Genomic DNA, 21,858 nt, shown 5'->3' with positions numbered 1-21,858 from the left:
AAGAGATTCTCTGTCATCCGAAATGGGTGGGCACACTCTTGTGCTCAAGTCATGAAGATCCCAAGAGACCACCAGGGAGAGACAGACCCATTGATGCAAATGGATAAGGTTTATTGTTCACTCAACCATGACAGGGGTCCTGTCTAGCTGGCTGACACAGCAGCCACCAGAGGATGTGAATTCCCTGTCTGTTGTCAGGTTTTTAAAGGCAAAATTCACAGGATTACATCGGTAGGTACAGGTTAGTTTCTGATTGGTTGACATTTGGGGATCAGGGGAATTTCTCAAAGTCATATTTTGGCATGAGATACCTGTACACCATTTATTCTCATTGGTCAGTGCTGAGAGGGAACAGTCTGTGGGTTTTATGGCTTTGTCTTGTTACTTGTAGATGATCTATTATTCATAGATACCAATAGTTTTTAGTACACTATCCTGGAGACTACAGGGGAGGTTTTGGTCCCCCTGGAGTTTCTTTTGTGGCCAAACAGTTCCCAGGAACCAAGCATCCAGGAGGCTGGGGGGTGGTTGGGTCTGGAGTTTCTTTGTGTTGTTTTGTCCCTAGGCTCCAGGAGGCTAGGGGATGTGAAGTGTCTTTGTCATGTGTTGAGTCAGAGGCCTATGTGTCTTTTCTATAGCCTGTCATGGCTGCTAAAGCAGGGGGCTGGGTGAGGGTCTGGTGCCTTTATTATTTTACCCCTTTCACACACATGCAATGGTGGAGGGTCCAGAAGACACAAAGAAACAGAGAGGAGCACTCCTGCTGTCTCTCCAGGAGCCAGAGCTCCTGGGACAAGGGATTCTAGGTTCTCTGGCCTTTGGAAATTTCCCCAGTAACCCTCAGTTCTCAGGTAGAATTGGACTATTAGAATCCCTGGTTGGGGGCTCTCTGGGTTTGAAGTTAGCTATGCTACTCTCTTCTGGTTTTTCCAGCTTGCAGGTGGTCTGTCAAGAACTTCTCACCATCCACTGTCACATAGACATCCATCACATAGACAATCCTATCAAATCTTCTCTCATCTATCTGCACAAGTATTCTTCCTCATTTTATTATGCTTTGTTTTTCCCCTCCTCTTTGTACATCCCGTTTTCTACTTTCAGATTACAGGTTTGTGGCAACCCTGTATGGAACAAATCTGAAGATGCTAGTTTTTATTTGCTTGTTTGTTTTGTGTTTTAGAGGATGTGCTCATGTGATGGCTATTCTTGATTGTCTCCTTGACTATATCTAAAATGAATTATAATTCAGAAATAGCAGGCATACTTGTAATTCAGACCTTGAAGTAAGACAACACACAAGCCTTTGATCCAGATCTTGAGGCTGGATAACACATGCCACTCTTAATCCAGACCTTGAGGAAGGCACACCTTTAATCTGGGCCACACCTTCTGCTGGACAGAAAATGGAAGGAGATTCTTGGATTTTCTATTCACAGCTAGTAATTGTTGGACTGCAACATGTAAGTTACTCCATCCAACCCATTCTACCTGTCTGTCTGTCTGTCTGTCTGTCTATCTATCTATCTATCTATCTATCTATCTATCTCAACCAACCAATCAATCAATCAATCAGCCAGTCAATCAAGAGATTGAGAGATTCATTCTATAAGTTTTGTGGCCCTAGAGAACCCTGACTAATATAACTAATTTCCTTTGAGTGTTGACATGCGAAGCAGAGAACCACATCTCTTTCCTTAAGATTAAAGCCCAGAAAGCATTAAGCTTGGTCAGAAAAGCACAGTGAACGTGAGGACAGCTTAGCAGTCAGGCTCTCTGTGACAAATGGTGAGACTTTCCTTATCGAAGGAAAGAAACCTGAATCACTGCTCCAGCAATACAAGGAAGTGAGACATCTTATTCCTGACATGGAGGCAGTTTAGTGATCTAGAGCAATTCTCTTAAGCCAAGCCTAATCCATTGTAAGTCAGTTTATGAGTACTGAGAGGCGAGGAAGCAAACTTGTGAAGTACTCCACCACTGAGCTATGTTCCAGCCAAGAATTTTACACAGACTATGAATAACTTAAGAATTGTCACATGATTGTAGTACACGATAGTATTTCAATATGGAAATTTTTGCTTTCCTTAAAACCTACCTAATGCTGTATAAAATGAAATTTGCAAAACTGTTCATAATTTTAGCTCAGAATAAGTTTAAGAATGTACATGTGGGCTATAGAGATGGTTCAGCAGTTGAAAGCACTGCTCTTCCAGAGGTTCTGAGTTCAATTCCCAGCAACCACATGGTGGCTCAGAACCACCTCTAAGGAGATCTGGTGCCCTTTTCTAACCTGTGGGGACACATGCAGGCCCAACACTGTATACATAATAAATGAATAAATCTTTAAAAATGTATATGTTAGTCATAAAGACAAAAATAATGTAAAACACATAACTATATTGTGTGAACCAATGAGTTCTACTGGTGTCACTTATAGGAATATAGGTGAGGGGTTATTTATCGGAACAGAAATGACTCAAAAGACAGCTGCTTCATAGCCTGCCTCAGCACTAGTGACAGTTCACAAAGGCTGGTAACTTGGAGCTTGTATAACTTGATGCAGCTCATCATGCTGGAGGCTCTTTCATGCAGCTCTGAACCTTTCTCTTTTAGGCAGCTCAGCTGATCTCCCTTCTTTCATGTAGCTTGACTGGCCTGTTCTTTGGGGCAGCTGGCCTCTTCTGAGCCTCTTGTAAGCAACTTAGTTTATTTCTCAACTCATAACTTCTTCAAGGTACTTAACTTGCTTGGTATATTATTTTTATTATGTACTTCTTGGGCTAGTGAGATACCTCAGCATGTTTTAAACCACTTGCCATGCAAGCTTGATGACCTGAGCTGGATTCTTGGAACCCACAGTGGAAGAAGACTCATAGAGGTTGCTCTCTGACCCCACACTGAGGCTAAGATGGCCAGACAAATAAAGAGAGTGAGAGAGAACTTCTACAAACACACCCCTTGGTACACTGATGTGTTAACATGCATATGGGAGTTACCTACACAGTAGGCAAACATTTCAAAGATGAAGATGTTGGGCTCTGGAATAATTGGAAGCAAGCCACAGTTGTTCTTGCCAAAATTGAAAATATAAGTCGTCTGGATTATAACAAAATAATTTTATCTGTATAGGTTTTCAATCAGAAGGCTAAGAGGAAGGAAGCACATGTAACCTGTACATGTAGAACATTCAGGATTCATCTTTCCCACTGACTTGACATACTTTTTATTGAAGTTCTATAGTTTGGAGAGCCACTCTATCTTTAATTAATTGGGAATTTAGATTGTACCCCCTCTTTGTTTCTTTTGAGACTGGTTCTCTACATAGACTTGCTCTCCTGGAACTCACTATGTAGACCAGGCTGGCCTTGAACTCACAGAGATGAATTTTACCTCTTTTACCCATTATATTGTGAAATAATTTACAGAAAGAGATTGTTGACATATTAATTTTATTAAAGCATAATACATTCTATAGTTGTCTGTCAAATCTTCAATATTTGAATTTTTTTCAACTTTTCATTTCTCACAAAATGATGATGTAAATTTTGTCTACACATTGATTTTCCTGGTTTTGGGAAATTTCTTCAGAGTATCCTTTGAAGATGAGACAAAAGACTGATTTTTCTGGCTCTGATATTTTGTTGACAGACTGTTAAATGTTTTGAGAAGTCAGGACATTATTTTGGTCCCTCGGACAAGATCCTAAAAAGCACAAACCTCATTAATGTCATTATGGTTCAATACAGAAACAGAATCCAGCCAAATGCAGGGCACTCTGTGACATATTTTATTTTCTTGCAAGAGGCTTGGATTTGAAGGGAAGAGGGAATATCTCAATTATAGAAATAATGGGCATTGTGGCCATAGAACTGATGTCTCCTTCCACATTGTATTTTATCCCTGAGATCTTTTTGTTCTTCTTGGATGGAATCATGCAAACGCTTTTGTGCCATGGACTTTGAAAATGAGTTCCTAAGATCTAGCAGGTTGGTCTGAGGCTTGGGCACTCCAGCTCTGGGAATCCATCCCAAAATAGGTCTTGTTTCTTCATTGTTTCCCATGTCCATGCCCCAAAATTCTGGTTTACTTGAAAAGTTGCCAAAATTGAAATTATCCATATCTGTTTTGTTCTGTAGAATATTAGACTTACTAAGGCGAACAGGGCTTTGACATATAGTATAGGGATCACGGAAAGCAGATTTAAGTGGTTCGTAGTCAATGTAATGGTTTGACTTAGAATAGGATATGGGTAGGGGCTTCAAGTCCAGCTGTCTCCAGTACAAATCATCTGTCTTTTTAGTGTCTGTGATCTTTGGAAATGATTTTAGGTCATAAAGATTCATCAGGTCTTTTGCTGGATAACAAGTTGGGAGTGTATAGGTAGACATCAAACCTTGTTCTTCTTTAATCTTCTCTTCGATATCCTGGTTTTTATGGGTAATTCCAGGCAGGAGGTTATCATTCATTGCCATCATTTCTGTAGAACTTGGTATGAATGTATGAAAAGCACACAAAACTCTAGGGGTACAATCTGGACAGGAAGGTGGTCCTTGCTGTACTGTAGCCTCCAGAGGCCGTTGGTTCTGAATAAGTCGGGCAATTCGACCTTCCAAAGGTCTGGGAGGTTTTAAGGCAGGATGGAATTTTTCTTGCTATACCAGTGGAATAAGAGGAAGAAAAATCAACTGGTTAATAAATGTAGCATTATAATGATATGGCTACAAGTGGTAGGCCAATTTCATACCCATTTTCACTATCAGTAAGTAGGAGCACAGTGGAAGTGTACACACTAAGATTCCTTGGTATTTATTTGAGTACACTGAAATTTGGGTTCAAGTAAATACATCTTTTTTTCTTTTACTGGCTTTTGGTAAAATGGAAAGTATAGTTTTACTTGGCTATAGATAGCTTTCCTGTGTGGGAATTCTTGGCTTTCAAAATTTTAAAGATACTGAGGGCCTTGCTTATGAGATCAGGATTGCATTAACTATCTGTGCAGTTATTTAAACCATGTAGGCAAGGTAAGAGTTCTTAAGCCTGGGTTGAATCAAAATCACCTTCAGAACTGGCAGCAAATGGAATCTTAAGCTTTAGTTCTAAGACTAGGGCTTGGAAGATCTATGGTAGGGTTCTGGGATCCCTCTGTTTGGGGAGGGTGTGTAAGAGAACAAACCTATGTACTCTGAGCTAACCTCCCAACTCAGGAACATGCATTTTAACAAGTGTCTCAGGTGCTTCTAAGGCTGGTGGCAAATGCTTTGAGAAGCACTGTCTGAGGTGTTCAGTTGATACCTGCTTTTTGGTTTAAGGCCTGAGCACAGGGCCTTGTGCATGCCAAGTACATGCTCTGTCACTGAGCTGTACCTACTGTCCCATCTGTGTTTCCTTTTGAGGCGTTTTAAAAGTATGGATTCAATCAGGCTTAGAAACTGCAAAAATAAGAAGCATAATCAGGATACTATTACTGGAGCTCTGTGGGTGGGAGAGAAGAGGTGGCCTATGAGGACATGGATGGTGGCCTGTGTTCTATATTGTGGCAGAAACTTGAATGAAAGCTGTACACATTTGTTATTTTTAACAAATGTACACATATGATTTATACAGTTTTATTGAATTTATACTTCACATTGAGTGAAAAGCATAAAAACAGAATTTTAAATGAATGGTATGTATGCCAAATCTTTTTTTCCCTAAATTGTCCTCTCGTGCCTTTAAGAGCTAGCCCTCTTCTTAGGACAGGCCTCCTAAAGTGACAGGGAAACTGTTGTGTGTCCTGCCAGTCTACAAGACTGGGCACAGGGGAGCAGAGAAAGGCACGGGACAAGCATGCCAAATCTTAATGGGTAAAGTATACTAAGATCTATACTTCACTCTAAAATGTGTAAAAATAATAAAAATATTGGATGGTTAAAGGGAATAGATTATGTGAAAGATTGAGTATGGTGAGGTGTTGAGTATACAGGTCTTAAGTGAAAATTATTTCTGTATGTTTGAAAATTTTTATGGTAATATGCTAAAACAAACACCAAAAAGCAGTATAAGCATGTCAGTAGCAGGGAAAGGCAATTATGATGAGTGTGTGGGGGAGGGGTTGGGAATGTAGTTCATTTGGTTGAATACTTGCTTAGACTCCTGGGTTCAATCTGTCATAACTCATACAACTGGGCATAGTGACAGAAGGCTGTAACCCAAACATTAGGGACATAGATGCTGGATTGGGAGTTTAAGGTCATCCTGGGCTACATAGAAAGTCTGAGGCCAGCCTGGGCTACATGACAGCCAATGTTTTAAAAAAAAAGTGGTGATAAAATATTAACAGTAGCATGGACTTAAAGTTTTGGATCATCCCTTTGGATTATCCTAGTTGGAGGAATTTTCATAGTGGATCATTAATAGTTATAAACTTTAGCTAATCAAATGTTAATATGCTATGAGGCAAAGAAAAACTCCAGCTTTATGAAAGTTTACTACATCTGTCATTAAAGAAATGGATATCAGGCTTTAATAGTATCTGCTCTGAGCAACAGCTTTTAATACTCCTTTCTTTTGATGTGTCACAGGCTGGCTTTGAACTGTATGTTTATGCAGCTGAGTGTGACCTTCAACTCCTGAACCTGTCACCTCCACTTTTCAAGTTCTGGAATTATAGGTATGTGTCACCATGCCTAGTTTATCAGGTACTGAGAAATCAAACCAGGATTTCATGTATGCTAAGGTAGGGCATTACCAACTGAACAACATCTCTAGCCCTAGGACCTGCATTTCATTCTGAAAAAAGTTTTCACAGGGATTTTTATCACCACTAAATATGCTTTCCTGGAGTTGGTCATGTATGTTGAGCATACCTCGGTGTCAGAGCATATGTCTAATCCAAAAGAGTGCCTATTGCAAGTACAAAATCAAAACAATTAAAAGCCCTTTGGTTGGTGGCTGATAAAACACAGTTTACTGACCCAATTCAGGACACAAATGTTTATGCTAATATAAAATTAGAGTGTTCAAAAAATAATCCATATTTTCATATGCTTATAGTTTTATATATTTCCACAATTATAGCTTTCAAAATTATGTTTTCAAAATTTATATTTATAGAGGATAAACCACCACATGAAATTATATTCTTTATATGATTGATGTGACAGATTACATATTTTATTACAGGGCTTGATAATTTATTTCAAGCCATTTATGTAATCAATTCTCTAATACTATAGGCAAAAAAATGTATTGGCTTTTTATTGTAATTCAGACAACTCTCAATTATTCTGACTACCAGGAAGAAGTCATTACTTTCTTCAAAATAATGGAATGTGTAAGAGACAAATCTGCAAAGATCTAGAATTTATTAGGAATCATGACATTACTAGTTAAGCTTTACTTGTCATAAGCAAATTCTTTTGTGAATTATTTTATCAATAGTAGCTTGATAGAAAATATGTTCGAAATAAAGTACTGTGAAGAAGTTTTGTTTTTCCAAATAGTGACAAGGGTATCCAAATCAGTTCCAGTAAATTCACTGTTATCTTTCAAAACCAATTAGATTTTCTTTTGCTTGGGTGGTCACCAATACTGAAGACAGAAAACATGGGAAAACAAGGAGACTAGGACTGGATATTCTCCCCCAAATAACTGAGAGTTGACTGTAATTACTTACAGGCTGTGGGTCAAATCCTATCTGTCCAGTTAGCTCTGCTACCTCCTTTTCATGGTAATCATCCAGTTCAAGGGGGCTCATGGGCCCCAGACCTTAATGGAAACATTGTCTTATTATTTTGGCAGAGTAAAAGAATGGTTATTAAGCTACTCTTTATGTAGGAAAAGCTATTCTTTATCATATAAATTAGAACAATAAAATATAAACCAGCCCCACCTCCCTGCTACCCACTAAAGAGAGAAACTGAGCTCTCCCACTAATTTGGGTTAGTTTTTCTAATGAGTAACAGAACAGAAGACCAGAAGATGGAGCTTGTTAGAGTATTGTTGAGTGTTCCGTTCTCACTACTTGTGTCAGTGTGAACTCATACCTGTAAAATCATGAGTGTATGAAGTGATCCAGTGGTTCCTCTCAAGGTTTCTCTGTATGTTGGCTTCCTTTGCAGTGTTCACAGCATCCCATGGATTTAAAGATGAGTTAGGAGCAAAGGTTTTAGGAGGTTTGGGATAGAATATTGGCTTGTTTTTCTCAACACATTTAGGAAACTAGAATATGAACATATAGATTGCTGTTATTATTTGTATCTACCAGAATACATGCTGGTTCTCTGTCTCAGCAGTCAAGCAGTTGAGGCCACTTTCTTATTTTTTGACATATTCAAGCCAGGCATGGTGGCTATAACTATAACCACATTCTATCAAAAGAAGACACTAACATCTCTTCTGAAAGTCTCTGAGAACTTAAAATATTCTCCCTCTACTACAATTTCATTAGACATACAGAGGGTTCTGTGCACTGCTGGCTGACTTGACTTCTTTGTCTTCTGTCCCTGAAAGGAAACTGCATGATGTTGGCTACAGCTTTCTGACCAAGGGTTAAGTCACTCACATTCCAATAGAATGGCCATTCTTTATAGATAACTGTAGTTTTATTTTCTAGTCTCTAAAGAGGTGTGCATGTAAATGTGGCTCGATGCATTTTAGTCATTGCCTGCATGGACAAGTTTGTGGCAGGAAAGGAGAATCTTCAAAAGCAAATGTTCCAGGAGCTCACTGGCCAGTACAGGAAAGAATGGGGTAAATGCAAATGACCACAGACAGCTGTTTTGAAAAGGTTAAGACAATCCACACCAACAGAGAAGCTAGGAAACAAGGAGGACACTAAGAGAGACATATATGGTTCTCCAAAGAAGGGAAAAGGGACAGGATCTCCTGAGCAAATCGGGAGAGTAGAGGGAGGAGAGAGGGAGTTAGGAGAAAGAGAAGGGGAGAAGAGGAGGGGAGAGGAAGACATGAGGTAGCAGGAAGATTAAGTCGGGGAAAGAATAGAGGAGAGCAAGAAAGATACAATAATAGAGGGAGCCATTATAGGCTTAAAGAGAAATCTGGCACTAGGGAAATGTCCAGAGATCTACAAGGATGACCCCAACCAACAATCTAAGCAATAGTGGAAAGGCTACCTTAAATGCCCTTCCCTGAAAATGAGATTGATGACTACCTTATATGCCATCCTAGAGCCCTCATCCAATAGCTGATGGAAGCAGAAGCAGACACCCACAGCTAAACGCTGAGCTGAACTCCTGGAATCCAGTTACAGAGAGGGAGGAGTGATGAGCAAAGGGGTCAAGATCAGGCTATAGAAACCCACAGAAACAGCTGACCTGAACAAGAGGGAGCTCATAGACCCCAATCTGATAGCTGAGAAACCAGCATAGGACCAACCCAGACTCTCTGAACATGGGTGTCAGTTAGGAGGCCTGGACAATCTATGGGGCCTGTAGTGGATCAGTACTTATCCCTAGTATACGAATGAACTTTGGGAGCCCATTCCACATAGAGGGATACTCTCTCAGCCTAGACACAAGGGGGGAAGGGCTAGGCCCTGCTCCAAATGATGTGACAGACTTGGAAGGCCTCACCCTCCCTGGGGAGCAGAAAAGTGATGGGCTAGGGGATTGGTGGGGGGCAGGGGAAGAGGGAAGGGAGAGGGAACTGGGATTGACATGAAACAAAAGCTTGTTTCTAATTTAAATTAAAAAGAAAGAGAGAGAAATTAAGAAAGAAAAGAAGGAAGGAAGACAGAAAGAAAGGAAGAAAAAGAAAGAGGTTAATAACTGCTTGGAAGTTCATGGAGGTTCTAATTGAATGGAGAGGTGAGGCCAGGAGCAGGGTGCAAAGGAAGGAGATGAGACGGGCCGTGCTATGTCACACCATAGCAACTAGGCAGAGATATGGAGGCAAGAACCTGCAGGAGCAGAGGTAGGGAGGAGGTGGGCAGTATGGAACCTTACAAAGGTGATGCCACTTGTTGCCTGCAAACCAAGCCCACCTTTAATATTTGCAGGGTAGAGGGTTTAAAGTCCAGATGGAAACCTACCATTTAAACAGTTCACCTGAAATCAAGAAATAAACTACTATCTACTTTGACATGCCATATTAACAACCCAGAAAGCCAGTTCAGAATTCAAACGTGTTAGTCTGTTACAAGTTTTGCATCAAGACAGGGTGGCTCAGGAAGGGCCAGACGCTGCCTGTAGCCTCAGGTCCTGTGGTGCTCTCCTTTCCTTGCTCCATCCTCCCATCACCCCCATGCCATCCAGTAGCCATCTTGGGCTACCCATTTAGTCTAGAGCTGCGTACAGGCTGGGGATATATCAACCGTTAAAGATGGATACAAAGGAGAGTCCCTAGACTGGTGTGGAGTGGGAAGTGAGTACATGTGTTGCAGATGGCCAGAGCCTCCTTACTCTGAAGGTCCCAGCACCACAGAGAGGGTCACAGCAAGAGGAAGGGCAAGGAATAATCACGAATGCCCCTCAGCCTGGGTTGACAATGTTGCTAATATTCTTGTAAAGTTGAAGTAACTCTCATTTTAGTGAGAGTATTTGTGAATCTGTCTCAAGAAATATTAAATAACTACTTTTATATACCATTAATCAACCTATGGCTTGATTACTCAGATGAAAGGAGAGCTCCTTTAAAAATATCTATTTGGGGAAAGGGGGCAGGAAAAAATATCTATTTGACATTGGCAGTGGTGGCACACACCTTTAATCCTAGCATGTGGGAGGCAGAGGCAGGCAGATCTCTGAGTTTGAGGCCAGCCTTGTCTATAGAGTGAGAGATCTAGGACAGCCAGGACTGTTATACAGAGAAACCCTGTCCTGAAAAAGCAAAAAGACAACTATTTGACATAATTACTAAATTTTATTTGTGTGTATGTAAACAATGTCTTTTTTTTTTTTTTTGAGTTTATGTATACCACATGTGTGAAGGAGTCCTCAGGGGCCAGGAGAGGGTGTTGAATCACCTGGAGCTAGAGTTACAGGCAGTTGCAGATGCTGGGAAACAAAGTCTTCTATGTTTCATTATCTTTTTCATTATTTAGAGAGCTAGCTTATTTGAAAAAACATGGACCTTCTTCAAGTACTGTGCTAAGAGGCCAGGATAATGTACTTTATACTGGCTGAAATGCAGTCTAGGACATAAGAAATTCAGTAGGAAATGCAAGAACTAGTGTCACCTGAGGTGTTTTGGCAGGAGTTTAATAGCCAGGACACATCTGAGTTGGAGTGTGCTCAGGTGATGTTATTCTGAGGGACTAGTGAGAGAGAAGCAGTCATGACCCGTGTTCACTGGGGAAGGGTACATCCAGTGCAGACAAAGATAAGCACAGGCAGGCAGGACTCCCATTGCTGGCACATGACTTTCTAGGAAGACATTCCGGTTTACAAAGGGGATGTTAGGTTTTCAACAGAGCCTATAAAGTACAGGTAGCTTAGTCATTGTGTGTGTGTGTGTGTGTGTGTGTGTGTGTGTGTGTGTGTGTGTGTGTGTGTGTGTGTGTGTGTGCCTGGAGGAGGTCAGGTGTCCTCCTTGTCACTTGAGATAGGGTCTCTCACTGAGCCTGGAGCTAGACCAGCATCTAGAGCCTCAGCAAGCTTCCTATCTCTGTCCCATTCTCTGCACAGGGCCACGGGCTTGCACATACCACATCTGGATTTTTGTTTTGTTTTCCAAGTCAGAGTTTCTCAGTAGCTATGGAGCCAGTCCTGGAACTTGAGCTGTAGACCAGGCTGGCCTCGAACCCACAGAGCTCATCCAGCTTTTAATACTGAATGCTGGGATATGAACTTGGGTCCTCACACAGTGCAATAAATTTAATAAACACTTATTAAGTCTGTACTTATTAAATTAGAGTTATGTGCAAAGTTCTGAGGGCTCTGTACTGGGCACCAAACCTCCATAAATCTCCAATAAAATATTAACAAATTATATAGTGGTGATATAGTAAATTATATTTAAAAAATTTTTCTTTTGGTTGCTTTACTGTAGAATGAATGATGAGGTTTATTCAGGTTTAGTAAGGGAGTAATAAAAGGCTTATTGTAGATACTATACCACACTCTGGAAGGACGTTAGCATTTCAGACACTAGTTCTTTATTGGAGACCATTTCATTTAATTACACTATCACACTAATAAGTTATGATTGTGAACTTTAATTATTTGCATATGGAATGATAAAAAACACAAATGGGAACAAATAAAGTGCTAGATTTCTTCTGACATCTAGTTAGGACAATGGAAGGAAGGACTGAATGGAAGGGAGTATACAGGAGTGTGGAAGAGCGTTGCTGGTGAAGTGAAAATGTTGGATATGCCAGTTTGTTTCACTTCCTGAATACCCAGGTGTCACTGAGACTGAGCAGGTGGGAGGCAGCATGGAGAGGCATACTTGTGGGCATCCAGTTGTTTGATCAAAAGACATTTAATTAAAAGGTTTGTTTATGTGCTCCCCATTTTTTTATGGCCATTTAAGGATGAATCTAGATTCCAGGTGCTATGGTGGAGTGACAGCTGTCTCAGGAATGAGGTTACAGGAGGTAGGTGAGCATTTCCAATTGGAAAGAGGAAGCCAGGTGGCTCACCTCCTTCATATGATGAAATAAGTGAGCTCTCTTTCAAAGAGAAGCCAAGGCTTTGTCCAGATACTTAGACTTAAGGAAAGCCATTTGCAACGAACATTAAATAAATAGGCTTGGAGAGACTTTGAAATTGTTTAAGTTTAAAGTTGGGGAAGTATCTGTACCTTCCTTCTGGGATTGTATCTCATCTTACTCAAAAGATGATTACAAAATGCATCTCATCCTGAAGACTTTTTACATCACAAACCTAGTAAGTGTGCTCTGTTCTTGAGAACTAAAAGGACAGAGGGGGTTTGGGCACTTCAGCAAATAGTGGCATGCACAGCCTACAATAATCAAATATTAAAACTTGCTTATGTTTACAACTGTGAAGGAAAAGGGATGCAGGATGCATGCCTGGCTGTGTAATGTCTGGCAATAGCCAGAGAGGAGGTCTCAGAAGGAAGGAGAAGCAGGAGGCAGCTTGCTTCCAGCGCAAGTGCTCAGTGATGACTTGGGGAGACAGTCACACCGAACAGGGATGATGTGGGGTATGGGTGGGAATGAGGGCCTGGAGCTCCTGGAGCCTGATAGCATAAGCTTCCATGTGTATCAGAGAGGATGAGGACAAGATGACAATCAAAGTATTCTGTTAAAAACTAAGTCCAGGGGCCAGTGAGATGGCTCAGTGGCCAAAAGTTTCATCTCAGAATCCTTGGGAGGAGAACTGCATACATACATACATACATACATACATACATACATACATACACGCATACACACAGACACACAGATACATGCACACACACAGACACATGCACAAACACATGCACACATAAGACACACGCACACACACACACACACACACACACACACACACACACACCTTTGCCAAAAGTAGTTGTATGTATTATATTGTGCTACACACTGATATGGTGCTGGGGGCTTACATATGCATCTCTATCTTGGAACAAGCCTTTCAATGAAAATTTATCATTGTCTGGCTTCATCTATTAGGACACGGAGGCACTGAAGATATAAATATATCTGTTACCCAGGGCATGGAGGTGGTAGGCTTTAGAGCCAGAAACTGAGCAACTTCAGATGTTTACCACTGTTAATCACACTTTCTTGACGGTTTACATAGGAAATGCCAAATACGATTTCTGGAGTTTCCTCTTTGTGGTAGGTAACATGGTAGAAAATGCTTATCAAATTATTACCATCATCTCTATGCATGTGGTATGGAGAAAGCCAGCTATTATTCTACAGTATGAGTCACTTGGACAGGCCTGTTGTTGAGCCAACCCTAGAGAATGATTTAGTGTTTCAAATGTGCAGCAAAGGGCAAGAGCCACTGCTCTAGTGACAGGAAGGGCTGGTGCTGTATAAACTCTTAATGCAAATAAAATGCTGGGAGAAAAACGAAGACCTTTGATTCCCCCCTAGTCAAGTGAGAAGAGGGAAATTGGAGAGGACTAGTTCAGGTTATTGCCATGAGTTCACAGAAGGTAACGGTGGCTCAGAGGTTAAAATCACCGGATGCTCTTGCAGAGGACCAGGATTTCGTTCCCAGCACCCAGGTGGTGGCTCACAGCCATCTGGACTCCAGTTCCAGGGTATATAATGCACTTTTCTGACCTCCACAGGCAACAGACATGCACGTGGCACACAAGTATGCAAGCAAACATACATATAAAACCAAAAATAAAAGAAGATGAGCCAGGGTGTACCTAAAGGGTCTCTGGCCAGCTTGAGAGTGGCAAGCACAGCTCTGGCAGGCCTTGCCTTTCTGTGGGATTCCCTCTGCCTTGCTAAAATCACTAGATTGCATTCCTAAAGCTACTCCCCTAGGTCTGTTCCCTTATTTGGTCATTTCCTTCTCATGGGGCTGACTGCCAAGGTCTAGCTATTGAAGTATTGAAGTCCAGCAATCAGAAGGCCCCTTTGGTTCACCTAATTAACATACCCAATTAAAATTAAACACTTCATGCTAATCCTAACATGGGATTCTCCCTTTATGAACTGCCATTTCCTGTGGGCCACATCTCTTTCCTCTCTATCCTGAGAGTTTTTGTTCCTCTAGGATAAGCACCCCTCCCCCCTTTCCTTTGTTCCTGTCCCCTTCTCCCTTGTCCTGTCCCCTTCACCACTGCATCCTAGCCCATTCTAACACAGACCTCCCTTCTTCTCTTAAAACTTACACCTGCAAGGTCATTTGCTGTTGTTTTGCTGAGTCAGAAAGAAGTGGCTTTAACTTTTCTGCCCAGTTTAATAAAGGATTTCTCTGTGAAAACAGGTGTTTGGGCGTGGTTTGTCCTAATCCAGGTCCGTGAGAAAGCTCCCCCTCCACTATGGCAGGGTAGTGGTGGGGGGTTTCCCTCCATACCCATCTAACTCAGTGTCAATTTTGGTTTTGTTGCTGCAAAACTTGATTAAAGATAGGAATGAAGAATGATCAAACAATTGAAAATTAAGACTAGTTAGAACAGATCACAAAAGTGAGATTAAACATTAGAGACATGAAAAATAATAAAGCCAGTGGAAATGTATGTAGGAAGCACTGTCTGTGAGGGAGTAGTTCAGTTGCTAGTGTGAATGTGTAGTATGAACAGTGCCCTGGGTTCCATTCCCAACACTGCATAAAGCAAAGCCAGTGTGGTGTCATAGACCTGTAATCTTAGCACTTGGGAAGGAGGCAGGAGGATCATGAGTTCTTTCTTAGCTATGTGCCAAGTACAATGCCAGCCTGGGTTCTGGGAGATACTGTTACAACCCCCCCCCCACACACACGCAAACACTGTGGAACATATAAATACAGAATACTCTCTTCTCAAAGAAGTTGTAATTTAGTTGGTGGACTATAAAATCAGAGTGGAAAGTTATTGACTATAGAGTATGGTAAGTGTTAGCAGAGAAGAAAATTCCTGCTGGACTACCAATGTCTTATCTTGTATTTTCCAGTTTTTATATTATTCCCCAAACTTTCCACATTTGTAGGCCAGACTTACTGAAATCATACAGATAATTAATCAAAGCTCAAAATGAAACAATATGCATCCCTTGTCACTGAGACAGCAGATGGGAACAGTGGACAGCATTAACTAGAACACAGGTCTTGACTTGTTTCAAGAAAAACAAACTGTTTAGTGGAGGCATGGGGAATGAAAGGTCCTGGAAGAGGGCATTGCATGGCTGAGTCTACTGAAGGAACAGCAGAGGAGGGGAGGAGGAAGGTTGCTCCCAGAAGGCCTTCCTAACGCAGCACATCATTGGGCTTCACTCCCACATGGGCAGAGAGGAGCCCAAAGAGGAGTGACATGAAGGAAGCGCATGGTAGAGACTTGAACTGTCAGAACAAGAAATAATGGGGCGGTTGCAAGAATAACCTCTTATGTTTCTGTTTACCTGAAAGAATCAGATCCTGTGATATTTTATTTACTTGCAAGACATTAAAAATAACAGTTTAGCCAGGTATTAGTGGCACATGCCTTTAATCCCAGCACTCGGGAGGCAGAGGCAGGCAGATAAATGTGAATTCAGGCCAGCCTGGTCAACTGAGCGAGTTCTAGGACAGCTACAGAGAAACCATTCAGAAAATCAAAATAAATAAAATAACAGTTTAATTTTTAAATAATAATTTTAAAGATAGAAAAAAATCAGAGACCCATTTAAAATGATCATGTAAAGGGTTCTTTTAGACATACTTCAGAACGGAACAGGAATTGTTTATTGACAGCTGTGTGTCACTACTGTGACCAAATGTGGTCTGCCACCGTGGTTTTCCAGGTAAAGCTCAGATGTTTCCAACCTTCCATTATTAATTACTTACCTAGCTAACAAATTCTTGGGTGCAAGGAGCAAATATATGGAAGTACTGTCACTGCCTCTTAGAAACCATTTGCCTGGTAAATGGTAGCTATTATTATCTTCAAATGCCTAGATGTGTTCTCTCAGGATTGGAATTTTCCATTTTATCTATGTGGAGTTCTGGTACAGAGGTGAAGAGCAGAGCAAGTTCATAAACTTGAACTCTAATCATTGCATAGTCATAAACTGGAGTCTCAGTATCCCAGTCTATAAAATGGGCTTGGTGGTAGTAATCTTAGAAAATTACTTTAAGAGTTAAATGATGTCTCTCAAAGCGGTTTGTGTGAAGCAATTTAACATATCATGTTTTCTTTTCGGCTGATACAAATGTACTAATAATAACTGGAATGAAAATGGCTTATGAATATTTCTAAAAAAATCTCCCATTTCTTCTATGCACAGGTGGAATAACTTTAATTACTTACCATATTATGAATCACAAGGATGGAGTTAGAGAATACAAAGTATGTGACATGCAGCCCTTTCTCAGTGTGCCTTGAAGGACACACATAAAACTTTTTGTCTTTGTTTTATAACTCTGGAAATGTCCCATAACTATCCCAAGTATATGAAATCAGCTAATAAAATCAAACTGCACACTTCATCTAAGTTTAAACCTATATGTGTTTGACAATACACATCATGTATGGCAGTGGGCATGTGTGTGTGAAGGGGTATATGCATGCATACCCATAGAGGCCAGAGGTTAACACTGGGTGGCTTCGTTTATCATTATCCACGTTAGAATTGTATGACAGGGACTCCCACTGAATTTCGGCCTCACTGACTCAGCTAGGCTGGCAGACCAGATTCACCCTGCATCCCAGCTTTGTGTGTAGGGACTGGAGATTTGAACTCAGGTCTCATGGTTGCATAGCAAATTCTTTACACACTGAGCCATCTCCCCAGCCCCCATCTTGTGTATTTTATAAGTGTAGAAGGTAAAAGGATATTAAGTTTGAAAGATACTTACATCATAATACACACCCTGACCTGGCCAAGTCAATGCTTTTTTCTTTGAATCCATGGGGAAATCAAGCAGTTCATATCTGTAAGGGTTACCTGAAAATTGAAGCAAGAGTAGTTATTCTGAAGAGATCAGATCAATCCAGGCAACAAGAAACAAGACCAAGTAGAGATGCTCTGCTTCTATCACAGAGGCCATGCTTGAAGTGCAGCCATAGTGCTGCAGAGTCTGGTTGAACTGTGTAGTGTGCTCTCAGCTGACTGCACGTACGCTGTGGTACCTTTCCTAACATGGTGGTAATAGGTATTCTGCTCTCCTTGCCTTCTCTGATTTTACTACTGAATTCATACCAATGGTAGAAGTCAAACAGTTTTGATTTCAAGGCACATTTTTACCTCTTGTCTTCAAAATCGTTGTATCATAGGCTTTGGTTGGCACCGTAGGAGGAAAAGGCTGTTGCGTGCGGGCTTTAACGCCTGTGTAGTGGTCCTTAGGTGATGTGAAGGTCGGAAACACGGCACCGCGGCTTATGTGCGTATGGTAGGGATGTTCGATTGGATATGATGAGCAGATTTCTCTAAGATTTATTGAGTAAATAAAAACAGAAAGAAGTACAATAAAAAACCCCATCAAATATTTATAGGGATTCTTTGCTCTTGCAGATGCTGTTCTGTTCACTGTGGGGATGACCCAGACCCTTCCTATGACAATGAAATCTTAATTTTGCTGGATAAATCAAAACTAATTTAGTTAAAAAATAATTGTATCTAATATTAGTAAGTAGCTTTCCTAAATAGCTAATATAAAACAATGTATTAATTTTACAGTTTGTAGACATATACAAAGAATTTTTTTGTTGTTCCTTTTAATTTCCACTTCATGTTTTAAGACAATCCATATGTTTTATTTTACAAAATAATTTTAAGCACTTGGCCACTTGTTTTTTTGAGCAATCAACAACAACAATAACAACAACACACACAGACACACAGACAAACACAGACACACACACACAGACACACACACACACACACTATTTAGAAATTAAAATTGCTAGCACGCTGAAGGAAAAGGTTAAAAAGGCAGAGGGATCTAATATTGCTATAGCTTGGAGAATTGGCACAGACTAAAAGAAAGTTTAAGAGCTGTGTGAACAAGAAGAATTTGAGGTTGAGAGGGCCAGAAAATAGAGAACGGTGTTTATAATTAGAATTCAAGAAAACAAGACCAGTGTCAGAGGTTTAAGTGTGTTTCCTTTCATTCTATGGGTTGAAATCCTAACCACAAAGGCCTTATATTGTAAACGAATTGGGAAACAGGATCATTGTACATGTAATTAGGCACGAGGGGTCATACTAAAGTGGAGCAGGTCCCTAATTTGAAGGCTTGTACAGGGGAGGCCACACTGAGAACACCGTGTGAGGACAGAACTGAGAGGACACATCTAAAGACCCCAGGGCTGGGCAGAGCAGATCCCCTCACAGCTCCCAGGAGGAACCCACCCTCCTACAGCACAATGCTGCACCTCTAGCCTGCCACTTAGAAGCTCAGACTCAAGAAAGATGAACCCAAGAAATATAACCCCAAACCTTTTTAATTCCAACCCCAACCTTAGCCTGGGTTCTGACAGCTTTTTGAGTAGCTCTTTGCTTTTTGAAACGTTAGATTAACGTTCTCAGTTGGTCCAAGAGCACCTACTGCTCAGATCTGGTTTCTTATGCCAGTCCCTAATAGAAGGGACTCGTGTTTCTTAAGGTTCTGGCTGATTCTAGGATAGGACAGGGAATAAGTGGACAGGGAATAAGTAAGATGACCCAGAAATAGCTAATGATGCCAGAAAGTAAGTGAATAATAAAGGTAAAACAAAAACAAAAACAGACAAACAAAAACCCTCTCCACAGCCCACTATAGTGTGGGAAATACTAAAAGAACGAAGGAACAGATTCAAAGAGTGGCTTATGGCCAATTCAAGACACTAGAATAAGTGGCCCTGGATTAGTTCATGAATTCCTAAACCAAAACAAACATCCACAAGGGTGAAACAAGTGATTAAAGGAAAACCACCAAACCAAAACAAAGCCACCATTCAAAAGAGTATGTAGGGCTGCCATGCAGAATACATACATACATACATACATACATACATACATACATACATACATACAGACTAAGGTAGCTCAGGCAGGCCTCAGACTCATGACGTAGTGGAGGAAGACTTTAAGTTCATGATCTTCCTGCCTCTGCCTCCAGAGTTCTGGGCATAGAGGTATGTGCTGGGAATTAAACCTAGGCCCTTGGAGCACACTAGGCAAGTGCTCTACCATCTAAGCTCTACCCCAGCCCTAAGTAATTTGTGAACAAGCTTTGCTCTTAGAAGGTAGCACAGAATTCTAGACGCCTTCTGCACACATCTGCTTTCTACAATGCGGCAGGAAGGACAAAGTGAGTAACTGTAGTGGGGGAGCCCAGTGGTCAAGGGCCACCTTAGCAATCGATCAAGTGGGGTAGGGTAGTATATAAACAGCACTATCTCTGTGCTCTTCCTCCTGCAAACACACCATTCCAGTCTAACCATAAAAACAAGACCAGCCAAATTCCATTTGGGGCCATTCTATAAACATTTTATAACCCTTAAAACTTAAGAATACCAAGACAAGTAAAATCTAAGGAGCTGTCCCAGCCGCTAAATGCAATGTGGTGTTGTAGGTGCAGTCCTGGAACAGAAAAAGGACAGCATGAAAAACCGATCAGATCTGAAGTGAGGATTCAGGAACTATGGTGCATCATTCTTGGTTCATTTGCTATGCAAAGCATGCAGTAAGAGGCGCACAGTAGGGAGAGTAGGGGTACAAGAGGAAGTCTCTGTTTTAACTTCTATTACATAGACAACCTAAAACTATAGGAAAATAAAGTAGCATTTAGAAAGGCTTTATATATAAGTGAGGAGAAATAAAAATACCAGACTGCACAAGACTGCCCTCCAACAGTTAAAAATTGGTTTAAAAAAATTCATCTGTGCTCATACCCATCTAAATCATAAGCAATGACATAATTTTCATTTTTTATTACAATGGGGAGGAAAAGATAAACTATATACTTACCCTACTGCTGAATTAGGTGGTTTGGGTAACCTAGAATAAAAACAGGACAAAAGTCTGAATTTAAGTTGGGGCTTTTAAAGGTTTGAACTCCTATCAGAAAATTAAGAATATTAAGATATATTCTGTGATTAAACCACAGTGGCATGTAGGCAAATTTTTATTGCCTTGCACAATGATAAGACACAGACATAGTATTTTCATATCTCAGTTGCCTATGGATGGATTTTTCCATTGATCCTAACTTAGTCCTGGTCACCCTGCATTTCTATTTGCAGGGAAGGTTCAGGGGCTGAGGCTTCTGATCTAACCTCCTCTGCCATAGTCAGGTTGTAGCCACAGAGTCCTGAGAGCCTGACATCACGTGTGATGCAATTATGTGTCCTAAAATGACCTATGTGGCCTGGCTGGGGACGATATATAAGTACTGGGTGTGCTTTGTCCCTTTGCCCACAGCTGCCAACCTCTCATGACAGTAAATATTGTGCAATCAGAGAGTAGAGGACAAAACTGGCCAACTTCCCAGAGACACTGACTTTCTGAACCCACAGACCAAGAGATAATCCAGGAGTCTTGGACACGAGCCCCCTGCAGAGGGACAGTTATCCATTGACATTTGATATCAGTAATTCCTTTCAGCCTATGCTCATAAGGCTCTTAAAGACTTCGGGTAGAGAAAATAATCAGAATGTTACCATTTCACAATAAAATAAACCAGAAAATTTGAATATACTGTTAAGTGTTTTAGGCATCTTCAATACTAGACATATTCACAAGAAAATAAGCCATATAATTACATTATTCTATAATGACCACAACTTTTTGAAATTTTTATTTGAATTCTGTAGGTATAACTGAAAAAAAGCAAATCATTTCCTGGCTTCCAGCTATGTTGCTGAGGCAGAAATATGGGGGTGCAGCAAGTGATTAATATGTGGACCCAAAGGATTTAGTGTTGCTAGACTGGCTACTATATATAAACAAAACATAGGCTGGCATCTAAAATGTCCCATGTGACAAAATTTCATGACTAAAACAGACTTGATTCAAAATGGAAATAAAATCAGAAAGGAAATATTTTTTAAAACATTTAAAATTCAAAAATATACAAATCAAATTACCAGATGTTCAGATACACTATTTTCTTGACATCAATCCATTAATTTTGTCATGTTTGAGTTAATGAAAATCTCAGACAATTTTGGCTCCCTCTAGTGGCTTTGTCCTATATTGCATTAGCTTCTTGGAACTAATCTTAAGGATTCAGCGTTAACTTCAGTGTTTGTGCAATCTGCTGTATGTTCAATGTACATAGAACTAGGTTCCATAAGGTCATGGCATTTTATTTTTATTTTAAAATAAAA

At 40.6% G+C, this 21,858-nt stretch overlaps 1 protein-coding gene and 1 non-coding gene across 2 annotated transcripts in view; both read right to left on the bottom strand.

Moving 5' to 3' along the window:
* Window positions 1–3,619: 3,619 nt before the first annotated feature.
* CUNH7orf31 (chromosome unknown C7orf31 homolog) overlaps window positions 3,620–21,858 on the bottom strand; it is a 37,416-nt gene continuing 19,177 nt past the window's right edge. The window contains exons 5-10 of the mRNA XM_051203010.1: window positions 20,498–20,527; window positions 17,792–17,973; window positions 17,403–17,491; window positions 8,025–8,199; window positions 7,655–7,746; window positions 3,620–4,652 (exon numbers count right to left, since the gene is read on the bottom strand). Of these exons, the coding sequence (XP_051058967.1) occupies window positions 3,834–4,652; window positions 7,655–7,746; window positions 8,025–8,199; window positions 17,403–17,491; window positions 17,792–17,973; window positions 20,498–20,527 (1,387 nt within the window). The 3' untranslated portion in view covers window positions 3,620–3,833. The remainder of the gene's footprint in view (window positions 4,653–7,654; window positions 7,747–8,024; window positions 8,200–17,402; window positions 17,492–17,791; window positions 17,974–20,497; window positions 20,528–21,858) is intronic.
* Window positions 5,695–5,824, bottom strand: LOC127235898 (small Cajal body-specific RNA 11). Its single transcript, XR_007835738.1, has one exon. It is a non-coding gene; the product is annotated as a small Cajal body-specific RNA 11 (non-coding RNA).

This window comes from Phodopus roborovskii, unplaced genomic scaffold (genome assembly GCF_943737965.1).
Source record: "Phodopus roborovskii unplaced genomic scaffold, PHOROB, whole genome shotgun sequence".
Taxonomy (NCBI): domain Eukaryota; kingdom Metazoa; phylum Chordata; class Mammalia; order Rodentia; family Cricetidae; genus Phodopus; species Phodopus roborovskii.
This window is presented reverse-complemented; position numbering and strand designations above follow the sequence as displayed.